The sequence below is a fragment of the Petaurus breviceps genome, unplaced genomic scaffold (genome assembly GCF_028583685.1).
Source record: "Petaurus breviceps papuanus isolate PSGF00001 unplaced genomic scaffold, PetGlider_PUasm1.0 90692, whole genome shotgun sequence".
Classification (NCBI taxonomy): domain Eukaryota; kingdom Metazoa; phylum Chordata; class Mammalia; order Diprotodontia; family Petauridae; genus Petaurus; species Petaurus breviceps.
This window is the reverse complement of record NW_027187313.1, coordinates 1,580,041-1,592,081: the sequence shown is the minus strand read 5'-3', so window position 1 is coordinate 1,592,081 and position 12,041 is coordinate 1,580,041. Positions and strand designations below refer to the sequence as shown.

General features: G+C 41.5%; 1 protein-coding gene across 2 annotated transcripts in view; it reads left to right on the top strand.

The window, feature by feature from the left end:
• Positions 1–11,414, top strand: part of FAM20B (FAM20B glycosaminoglycan xylosylkinase) — a 40,133-nt gene extending 28,719 nt beyond the window's left edge. For both annotated transcript variants that reach the window (XM_069065487.1, XM_069065486.1), the window contains exons 4-8: positions 776–885; positions 3,643–3,814; positions 4,041–4,232; positions 6,970–7,029; positions 9,100–11,414. In XM_069065487.1, coding sequence (XP_068921588.1) covers positions 776–885; positions 3,643–3,814; positions 4,041–4,232; positions 6,970–7,029; positions 9,100–9,331 — 766 coding nt within the window. In that variant the 3' untranslated portion in view covers positions 9,332–11,414. The remainder of the gene's footprint in view (positions 1–775; positions 886–3,642; positions 3,815–4,040; positions 4,233–6,969; positions 7,030–9,099) is intronic.
• The last annotated feature ends 627 nt before the right edge of the window (positions 11,415–12,041 follow it).

Sequence of the window (12,041 nt, the reverse complement as noted above, 5' to 3'; positions counted from 1 at the left end):
TTAATCTTTCTCTCTTAGAAAGGAATTGTAGAAGTTTTCCTGAAGCATGTGACATCAATAATTTTGGCTTAATTCTAAATGAATAGGATCCCATTGATTTTGCACTATTCACATCTGCATGACAACATTGATTCCCAAATGAATATTCTAACTCATGTAAACCATTTCAGTTCCTGGTAAGGCCTCTGTTGATTATGAAGAAATTATGATCTGCAATTGCCATATTTATCTGTAAGAATTAGATAATGAACCAAGGAAGATTTTCCTTTTCAAATAATGGACCAGCAAAGTCAAAAGTCCAAAGTTAAACCAAAATAGCATATTTGAACTAGTTATTAAATGAAAATATAACATTACAGATTTCTAGCTTGAAGGTCCTGTTTTTTGGTATTAGAACAAGTAATAATGACTTTGCTCCATGTTTCAAAACATAAATTATGACACATTTATGAGTCTCTTGAGATCTCAACAAAAAATCTTAACCTGGATTGAAACTAAGAAAAGCACATAGACAGTCCTGGAAAGAATAAATTAGCAAGTCTTCAGACTTCTCAACCAAAGAGTAATGGCTCCATGCCTTTAAGGAAAAATACCTTTTCAAGTATTAGGAGACTCTGTGAGTTGTTCTTTGGGGTTTTAATTTCAGGCAAACAATGTAATTTTTGCTTAGTGAAGTAGCTCTCACTAGAAGTTTTGGACATGTTTGTAAGTCTAAAAGTATCCTTCAAAGTAATTTACTAATAGCTTGGTTTTTTTCTTCTTTCTTTTTTGATAGAATCTTAGGTTTCCGCCGGGCCCCCTTGGTGGTTGGGAGATTTGTGAATCTTCGAACTGAGATCAAGCCTGTTGCTACAGAGCAGTTACTGAGCACATTTTTAACTCTTGGTAAGGAAATTCTAGTCTAGTTCTGCTCACTTCCCTCTGCATCACATAGAGAGCTTAGTTTCCTCTGATATTTCACCATTTCTTACGGTTATTTTGTTATATTCATATACCACAATTTGTTTAGCTGTTTCTCAAAAGATGGACACCCCCTTAGTGTCCAATTTGGGACCACTACTACAAAAAGTACTGCTGTAAATATTTTTGTATAAAAAGGTCCTTCTTTCTTTGATTACTTTAGGGTAGAAGCCTAGTACTAGTTCACCTGGGATTTGCACACTTTAACTTTCCTACATCCCTGGCCAGTATGAGCATAGTTCCAAAATGCTTTTCAGAATGACTGGAGTAAGTAACAGCTCAGCCAATGGCGCATCAATGTACCTGTTTCCCCATAATTCCTCTAACATTTGTCATTTTCTTCTTTGTCAATGTGATGGGTGTGAAGTACATTTCTTTAGTAATTAATGATTCAAAACATTTTTTTATGTGGTGGTTTCATAGCTTTGATTTCTTCTTTTGAAAAATTTCTGTTCATATCCTTTGATAATTTATCTATTGGGGAATAGCTTGTAGTGTTATAAATATGAATAAATTCCTTATATATCATGAATAAGAGACCTTTATCAGAGAAGTTTGCTGCAAAAGTTTTTCCTAGTTATCTGTTACCCTTCTAATTTTAACTGTATTAGATTTGTTTGTGCAAAAACTTCTCCATTTTATGTAATCAAAATTGCCATTTTATCTTCTTTGATTCTCACTCTCACTTGTTTAGTTGTGAACTCTTCCTCTACATACTAATCTCAAAAGTAATTTCCTTCCTCCTCTAATTTGCATATATTGTTATCCTTCATGTCTAAGTTATATATCCGTTTGAAGTTTATCTTGTTATATGGGGTGTTGGCCTTTATCTAATTTATACCAAATTGCTTTCTACTTTTCTAAGAAAAATTAGTCCAGCAAAACTAACCAGCGTATCAGTTGATTCTGATAGTGTATAAAATATTTCACTTCCATAGTCTACTACCCTTGCAAAGAAAGGAGGAAGGTGTATTTTATAAACTCTTCTAAGATCATACTTCTCGGTCATTATAATTATACAGCACAGAGTTTGGGGGGGGGGTTGTCCTTTTCATTCATATTATTTTAGTTGCTATATATATTATTTTCCTGTTTCTGCCTAATTTGCCCTGCTTCAGTTCATGTGGGTCTTCCTCTATTTCACTGAATTCTTCATATTCATTATTTCTCATAGCATAGTTACCACTTAGTATTCTTATTCCACAAATTGTTAATTTGTTTGGTTTTTCCCTAGTCACTGGGCAGCCACTTTATTTTCTATTTCTTAGCTATTACTAAAAGTGTTGCTGTAAATACTTGGATGTATATGGAAAAGCTATATACTTCCTTCCATTGATCCCCTTGGAGTGTATGCCTACCAGTGACATCTTGCTCTGAACATTTTAATTGCTCTTTTTAGTTGAATTTCCAATTGTTTTCTAGAATGGGGGGGGGGGACCAGTTCACATCTCCACAAAGAGCATAGTGTGTATCTGTCCATTCACTTCTCCTCCAGCATTGACAAGCATAGTTCCATTTTTTGTCATCTTTGCAAGTTTGCTAGGTGTGAGGGAAAACCTCAAAATTGTTTTGATATGTATTTTTCTCCTTATTATTGATTTAGAATAATCTTCAGTATTAATCATTAACAGTTTGCAAGTATCCTTTTGAGAATAATTTGTTCATAACTTTTTATTTCTTGTCCATTGAGGAGTAGCAACCAATGTTAGTTTGCATGAAATTCCCACTGGAAAAGCGTTCTAAAGAGGAGAGGAAATTCTACAAGACAATAAACTCTCCTCTTTATTTTTCATCTTCTCATCATGCTTGTTCTTTAAAGATCTCTTCCCTTGGTTTCAGCTATTACCTTTGTATAGGTCACACCCAAATATCTGCCTTTATCCATCCCACATATTTATGTTTGCATGTTCCTTTGTCATTTCAAACTCAGTACACCTAAAATCAAATTAATCTTCCCCACCCAATGTTAGCTCCTTTTCCTGAATAAGATATTTCTATTAATTTCATATTACTTTCTACAAAGTTGGCCTTGAAAACCTTGCTGTCCCTTTCCTCTTATTAGTCTCATTTTTATTGTCCAAAGTAGGAAATGGTTTGAAGTAGAGTTTTCTCTCTTATTTCTTCCCTTTCTTTCCTTCTCTTCCCTTCTCCTCTTTCTTCCCTCTTTCCTTCTTCCTTTTATCCCTTCCCTTCTTTCCTTTTCTCCTTCATCTCCCTCTTCTCGTTGATGAGAGGTGATGAAAAAGTGTTATATGATGAAAGGAACATTAAGCTGGACGTCTGGAGGAAGATTTTTCTCTCATCTCTTCTTCCCTGGCTAGTATTGTTCCCAAAACTTACCGTCACCTGTAATATTGTTTAACCTAACCTGTTTGTTTTGTGAAGTCCATTGGCAGATGACACATACATATATTTTATCATCTGTGATGATTAAGTAAGCCTTTGAAGTACATTTTCAACAAACATTATGTTGTTACTATTACTATGTACACATCAGTGGATTTGATATTTGACCTCTTTGGCAGGCATGTATCATGAAAAAGACAAAGTTTATTTGTCTTTAAACCAAATTAAAGGAGTTCAGGACCTCTGTTCTTATGATGGAGCTGTCTTATGATGTTTTTTGTGGGGTGACTTTGAGGTTTTTCATTTCTCCCATCTTATATTTGGTCTCTCTCTAAGGTAACAACACTTGCTTTTACGGGAAGTGTTATTATTGCCGAGAAACAGAGCCCGCCTGTGCAGATGGAGACCTAATGGAAGGCTCTGTTACCCTGTGGCTTCCAGATGTCTGGCCTCTGCAGAAGCACCGACACCCATGGGGCAGGACTTACAGGGAGGGGAAACTTGCCAGGTAAAATGACTAGAGCTTGGGGGCAGGCTGCTAATTAATTCCATCTTGGGGCTTGGTCTGGTAAACCTGCTGCCTTGTAAACTTCTGATGTTGAGAGGCTCAGAAGGGCCGTGGCAGCCAGGTATGAGCCTGCCGGGCAGGGACTCTGGCTTCTCTTTGTTTTGAACAGTGCCAAGCACAGTGTTGACGCTCAGTAAATAACCCCCGTGATGCTGCCTGCCTCCAGGTGGGAGTACGATGATAGCTACTGTGATGCTGTGAAGAAGACATCTCCCTATGACTCTGGTCCCCGGCTCCTGGATGTTGTGGACACTGCTGTCTTTGATTATCTGATTGGCAACGCTGACCGTCATCATTACGAGAGCTTTCAGGATGATGAGGGAGCTAGCATGCTTATTCTCTTGGACAATGCCAAAAGGTACGTGTGGGTCATGGTACTGTGTTTATCAGAGAGTGGCTCATTCATACCCAAGAAAGCAACCTAGATCAGAAGGATCAAACACATGGCAGCACAATGTTATTGGGATATGTTTAACAAAATAAAGAAAAATATAATAGAACATATTTGTGGTTTTCTAGGTCAGTTTGCAACCCACAGGGATCCTTCTATATGATCTCATGGCCCCCATATTTCTTTTGAGTTTGGCACCACTGCCCTCAAGGGCTCTTTGTTTTTCTGTTCTTCATAGCAATATAATTGTCTTAATGTTGTTTGAGGTAGGGCAGTCAGGGAGGTTAGAAACTGGTGAGGTCTCCTTGGGGTGCTAGGTAGAAGGGGGCAGCAAAACCAGGAAAGCCCACTGGGTTTTTATGCCAAGCAGGATCAGATATGGGAGGACAGAGCAGGGTACTTGGATCTGATGCACAGGTCGCTGTTCAGGGACTGGTGCTGATTCATGCTGGGAGGAACTCCCGAGGAATTGATGATATTCAAACTCCCTGCCAGCAAGAAAAGGGATTTTGGACCATTACCACAAGCCTTACTTTGACCAGGTCACTGAGGGGTTTTGAGCTTCTTCTAGCTATTCTGCTTAATGGAACAGAGAGGCTACTGAGATCCTTACAGTGATGGGATGCTTTGAGCAATATAGAGTTCCATATCAGTCCTGGAGATATTCAAGGGAAGGAGTTCACTGTTCCCATTACTGGGATTTAAGATAGAACCTCAAGTCCAAAAATCTACAAATAGTCAACTAGATTACTGGAAGATCTCAATCAAGACTTTGCCTACCTAAGACCTGGAGAGATTCTATTAGGTATTTAGGTGGATAGAGCCCTGGGCCGACCTCCCTTCCTCCCTCCCTCCCTCCTTCCTTCCTCCCTCCCTCCCTTCCTCCCTCCCTCCCTTCCTCCCTCCCTCCCTCCCTCTCTCCCTCTTTGCCTTCCAAATGAGAGAGTTGAATTAGATGCAGATCACTTCCACACTAGACCTGTGATCTTGCCCTCTCTAAGCTGCTTGCTGCTGCCATGTTCCTCCAGCACCCCTCTCTGTGGCAGGGAAAGTATGACTGGCAGTAATGCTCCCTATCTCACCCCTGCTTACATTCAGAGATAGTACGCCATCCTTCCCCTTTCTAAACACTCAGACTTTCGGTGAAATGTCCAGTATCTCTTCCAAAGCTTGGGGGGCCCGCTTCTCTGGACAGTGGGGCCAGGGCCAGGCCAGGGAGTCTGGACATGTTTGCAAAACTGAAGGTGCATTGGACACTGACACTTCTTCAACTTCAGATTTCATTTGTCCAAAGATACAAATAATTTCATAGCCGGTTTAGTAGATTTAGTTGTTCTCCATTTGACTCTTGTGGCTGTCTAAATATAACCCTCTGGTGATCAGGAGAAGCAGGAAGATTGTGCCATGAGCATTTAACAGAAAAGCTGTTTCCTTATCTTCCTTTGGGGATAAAGAGAAGCTTGTTCTTACTGGGTTTTTTTGTAAGATTTAGGAGCAGAGCTGAGCCGTCTCTCGCATGGTTTCTGGGTCAGGGCCTCACACTTAGTGATGGGAGCAGTGAGTTATTTGGTGCTCAGAGCATAGCAGGTGCTAAACCATGGCTGCTGCTGGGAATACACCAAAGCTGCTCCTTAAGAACAAATGCATAATGTTTGCCTAGAGTGCTGCCATCTTGTACAGAGCACCAGGTGCCCAGTGCTCTATGAAAGGTGGTGCGGCCTCATCCTGCGAAGTTTTCTAATACCTGCTTGGACCCTGACTATTTGTAGCAGAATTTTACCTTGGAATCGCCACTGTTGCCATTTTATCTTTTTAAGATGCAGATTGTGCAGAACACTGTTCCAGTGTGACCAGGGGCTGTTCCACATCCAGAATGGAATGTGGAGATTGTCTCTAATGTGGTCACTCATTCCTGTTTCTAAATTACCTGCCAAGACCATTTTAACACAAGTGCTTGACAGGCAGTGATCAGGGTCCCCTGCACCTCTGGAAGCAACAGGATGAGCCTCTCCTGCTTGTCATTTGGGTGGATGGTGAGGCAATTTTTTTTTCCACTCAGTAGTATTTTATTTTTTCCAATTATATGCAAAGATAGTTTTCAGCATTCACTTTTACAAGATTTTCAGTTCCAGGTTTTTTTCTCCCTCTCCCTTCCCCAAGGCGGCATGAAATCTGATACAGGCTATCCGTGTACAATCGTATTAAACATACTTCCACATTAGTTATGTTGTGAAAGAAGAGTCAGAACAAAAGGGAAAAACCGAGGCAGTCCTTTTGAAACATGCTTGATTATGGAATAGTTTGTAGGAAGCCTTTACTTTTCCCCTCCTCTTTCCTGGTAATTCCTTCAGGCGATTGAAATTGAACCCCACCCCACTCCCCCTTATTTTTATCCTCACTGCTGTCTTGGAGTTATATGATTCAGTTACTATACAGTGGCCCCTGAGCATCTTGGGAGATCTTAACAAGATAAAGGTGCCTAGAAAGGGATTGTCTTTTTCATTTGACAGATACTCCAGAACTGGCTATTGGGGATCATGGGCTATTGGTCATGCCCTGTTTGTTCTTTCATTTAAGTGATTGGACCTGGTGTAGCATGAAATTATCTGGGGCTGGTTTGGGGGTTCTTTACAGAACTTGCTAAGGTTGGAAGGAATGCTGGCTCTTCTGAAGCTAATTCACTGGGTTCTAATTTATTTTTCAGCTTTGGAAACCCTACGCTGGATGAAAGAAGCATCCTCGCCCCTCTCTACCAGTGTTGCATGTGAGTTAAGCATCCCTAAGATGAGGACTGGCATTTCAGCGCCTCTGGCATATTGACCCAGGCAGGCCGTGAGCCTCCTGAGCTGCACTTCTGTGACAGTCACAGAAGTTTTAAGGCAAAGCCAAAGGCAATTTTACTTTCATAGTTTTCATGTTTGATTTTTTTTTTAAAGCACATTCATATTGGGTCCTAAAGTATAGGAGGAAAATAGGATGCAGGCTATGAAGTCTTTTCCTAATGTGAATATTCAAGAGTATCTAGTAGGATTTCATTCCATAGAGAATAATAATAACAGTATAGCTAACGTTCCCACAGCAATTTAAGGTTGCAAAACAATGCCTGTCATTGAATTTGATCCTAACAAAACCTCAGAAGCAGTTGCTCTTATTGTCCCCATTTTTCAAATGAGGAAGCTAAGCCTCAGAGTCGTGCCCTAGGTCTCAGAGCTAGCTTGGACGTGTCTGAGGCAGGACTGGGAGCCAGTTCTTCCTGACTATCAATCCCAAGTCCTCTCTATCGTACCCCCCTGAATGCTTCCCAAGGCAGACTCAGGAGCGTTACTGATGGTCGGCATACTCCCTAAAATTCCCACAATCCACAGGACTGGACATAGTAAGCAAGAAATCTCATTTTTCTCCTTTAAGAGCTTTAGATTCATTAGCAGCTAATAGTTGGAATGTAGTTGGCTTTGGGTTTTCTGCAGATTGACAAAAGCAGAGACAGCCTAGCCCTAAATTTTTATTTGACTTTAGCAAAATGTTTCTCTGCTTACTATTCAAATATGTTCTTTCTCACAATGTGGGGAAGGCGCAGCACAATTTGTGCCTTGTTCATATATGAGTGATTGGAAAGAGATGCCTCATCTGGGTGGCCTGGGGACTACAAGGACTGTAGCTCCTTTACCAATTCTGTCACTTAGGATTTCTTGCCTTTTTCCCACCAACCCACTGGTGCCGAGGTTAAAATTTTGTGGGTTGGTTTGACAACCTGTTCACCATTTATATGATGGTTTGTGGACTTTGAGTTCCAAGCAAATATTTTTAGAGTTCCAGACTGCCTTACAAATGCATTTTTGGAGCACACACCATTTATAAGTTAAAGACTCCCTGTACATTGACTAAAACCATACCATAAAGATTTTGCTTTAACTCAATCAGTGAACAAACATTCATTAAACACCTGTGTTAGGCATTGCGCTATCCTGAGGATGCAAACACAGAAGTGACATATGGTCCCTTCCCTCAAGGAACTTACATTCTTTCACTGGGGATGAGATGTTGGGGCTAGGGAGAGGGGTGGATGGGTGGGTGGGTGGGTGAGTAGGTAGGTGGGTAGGTAGGTATATACAGAATTCATACAAGGTACTTTATGGTGGAAAGAAAACCTTAGCAGTTGGGGTTCTGGAAAGACTTTGGGGAGGTGCTTGAGCTGAGCCTGGAAGGCAGTGAGAGCTCTCAAAAGGCAGAGGTGAGATGGAGCTGCCATCATGCATGAGATTTAGCCAGTGCAGAGGCAAACACCAACATGGGAGATGGAGGTCACATATGAAGAGGAGTTAAGAAAGCAGTTTTCCTTGGCTATAGTGTGGGAGGCAGCTGGCAAGGTCCATTGGAGCCAGCTGGCAAAGGGCTATAAATGCCAGACAGGAGATGTTGGAGGCAGTGGGGAGCCCCTAGAACTCCTTTCTTAGCCCTGGGCTCCCTCCTCCCCTGTGTGGCCCCTGAGACTAATAAGACAGGACTGTCTTTAAGGGGAGCCACACTTTTCCTTCAAACTTCACTTGATTTTGGCTTAAGAGACCTGTCTTTTTGCTGGTCTTAGATTAAATAAAAGATCTTCTTAGTCAACAAGCATTTATCAGGAGCTTGTTATGGGCCAGAAGAAAAGCGAAAGTATGTCCCTGCCCTCAAGGGGCTAATCTTCTAGTAGGGACTTCTTTGTGTCAGTGAAACAATAAGAAAGGCAAGCTTTATCTTGGTGAAGAGCTTAAAGGGAAGCAGAAACAGCTGTAGTCCAAGCAGCTGCTGAGTGAGAACTCCAGGTGACCTGTGCTCACCTGTTGTTTTCCAGAATTCGGGTCTCCACCTGGAACAGGCTGAACTACCTAAGGAATGGTGTGCTGAAGTCTGCCTTAAAATCGGCCATGGCTCACGACCCCATCTCCCCCGTGCTCTCCGACTCCCACCTGGACGCTATGGACCAGCGGCTCCTGAGTATCTTGGCCACCGTGAAGCAGTGCACTGATCAGTTTGGGACAGATACTGTGTTGGTGGAGGACAGGATGACTCTCTCCCACTTGTAACTTTAGTGGAAAACAATTGAAACTTCTTTTTACAAATGATAGAAAAACAGCACAATTGATTCCAAATGGATGGATGGGCAAAGACTGAAAACAGCAAGCAGAGCTCTCTGGTCGTAGGGAGTGGGGTGCCTTTGGGTATCTGGTGTTTTTCCCTATGAGAAGCTAAAGCACTTACTAAAAGCTTTAGGCCATTGAAAGCTCCCTGCACAACCTCCTGACATCCTTGGCACTGTTCTTTTTTGTTGTGCCCATTTCTAGTTATGGGCATCACATTTGGAAAATCTTGATGTCCAGTTGCCGAGGACTAAAGAAGCATGGAATTTGAATGTGAATACCAGAATGGTTCTGGAGTGTGTATGTATGTGTGTGCGTGTGTTTCAGTTGAACCTTACCATCCTTCTTCCATCCTTTGCCCTTGGTGCCCACTCTTCCCCCCACTCATGATCTAAAGAGACTTAAACCAATTTCAGGTGCAGTTAAAGCACTTCGTTCTCATTGGAGAAGGTACTTGCCACCTCTTAAAGAGGTGGTAGCGGTGGTAAGTAAAACCATCACTAAGCAAAAATAGCACATCCCTTCAGAGGGTTCATCTCTGGGAGGGTCTCACTCTGCCCTTTAAAAAAAGAAAAACAACAGCAAACCCCGTGGAATTGCAAGGAAGGGCTAGAATGAATCTGTCCTCAAAGAGCAGAAGCAGGAAGTGTGCCCCCATTATAGGCAGGTTAGGTTCCTGTGTGTTCATGATTCCTGGGAGAAAGATTCCATTGAATGTTGCAAAAAGTGTAAAAGTATCCACCACCCCCAGGATAAAACTGATCACAGAAGCAAACCTTCTTGGGCTTTCTAATGCATCCTGAACTTTTCTCCAACTTGACTTTGCTCCAAGTGGGCAAATGCCTTCCTGATGAGCAGGGCTGACTACACAAAAACCCTAGAGAAAAAGGAGTGGGGTGGGCTGGGGCCTTCATGTCATGTTTTCTCTGAATCTGGAAGAGAACAGCCGTGTTGTATTGTAGGAGGGGGACTGCCATTCAGGGATGGCTTGGTTCCCATAGCCTCAGAAAGTCTGGGATTCCTCCCCCTTCTCCTGCACTCCTCTTTACCTCTGCCTTTAAGGCTCAGCACCATGCAGGCTCCAGAGTCTTGAAGCTTGTGGGGCGCTCAGGGGAGAGCACTCCAGCGGCTGTCTCTTGCTTCCTTTTCTGACAACTGGACTTTGCAGATAATTTGTGATTGGGGGCCATAGAAGAGACTAGGCAGAATTTCCAGACTTGCTGGTTTCATGCTTCCATCTCACCCCCTTCTCTTATGTCCTGAACCTATGTTGTAACATTCTGGCTATGTTTCCATAGCTCCCGATTCTGTGGCACTTAAGATTGTTGTAACCAAGGCTTGTATGCATTCTGAAAAAAATTTCTCTGGATATGTGAGGTAAGTAGGTCTGATGGACTCTCAGCCCCCAAAATATGCTTGGTGCCAACTTGCCTGGGTATGTGTGTGTATCACTCATGTTTCATCTGCTTCTAGGTTCTTATTGCTTTTCCAGGTTTATACTTCCCTTGTTTAAAGACTACTATTTATGTGATATAATTGAACATGTTTGATCCCAGCTGTTGGGAATCAGGTTAAAGCAGTCAGAGTCTTGAAACAGATGTAGGCGATTTAAGGCCCAGTTTTCTGGATTTGGGAAATAATATTGGGTAACTCTTTGGCAATATCATGGACATTGGGCATTTTTTTTAATACCCTGTATACATCATCTGAGACCAGGATGAGAATAGGCTGTTAGGAAAAAAGGATCTTGGTATTCGAGGAGAAGGAAAATACTTGCACAAAACACTGTCGTTGTGTCAGAGGGAGAAGACGCCTATTCCAGTTTCAAGACTGTTTACTGTGTGAATCCAGGAACATTCTCACTTAGGCTGAGAGTCACTTGGATAGCACCTATCCAAAAATCTCTGGGAGATAGCTGCAGAGATAGGGTTGGATCTCAAGACTGTTAGCGTTGGGCTCTGTAATATCTACTTTCATGCTATACAGAAACAGGTGAATAAAAGAAGATTTATGTGATTGCATCCTTCCAGACATACCTCTTGCCTTTATGAGGTCAAACTGAAAAGTGCAAACTTCTGAAAACTTGGGAATTTCATTCTGGTGGTTGAAAGTAAATTATTCTGCTAAAGGAAGAAGATAGAAAATAGAAGTGGCTTGGTCAAAATGCACCTTTTTTTCCCCCCAAACATCGATACACTTCCCTATTAAAACAAATTCATTGTTTCATTTTCTGTTTCTTACCAGACACAAATTCATGGACCGTGAGACTCAGAACCAGAATAATCATTAAAGATAGAGCTTTATTGCTAGAATTAGGTTTATCTACCATTGATGTGCAGAATGTGTCCTATGTTAGGATTGAATGGAATTGGGGAAGGGTTTAGAAGACTAAATGAGTATCAGCCATAAAACAGTGACTCTGGATTTCACACACACTAAATTTACCTTAAAGAATGAGACACCTGTTAATAGTCCTAAAAATAAGAATAATAAAATGCCTTTGGGCTCTGGTCCATTTCATTAGGATTCTGAGCTCCTTGTAATCAGGGTATGTTTAATTCAACCATTGTTTGATCATTATTGAAAGGGCTGCTGATGGCAGCCCAAGTGTGCATTTGAAATAAAAATCCAAAGCTAAGCAGACCTAGAAGGATTT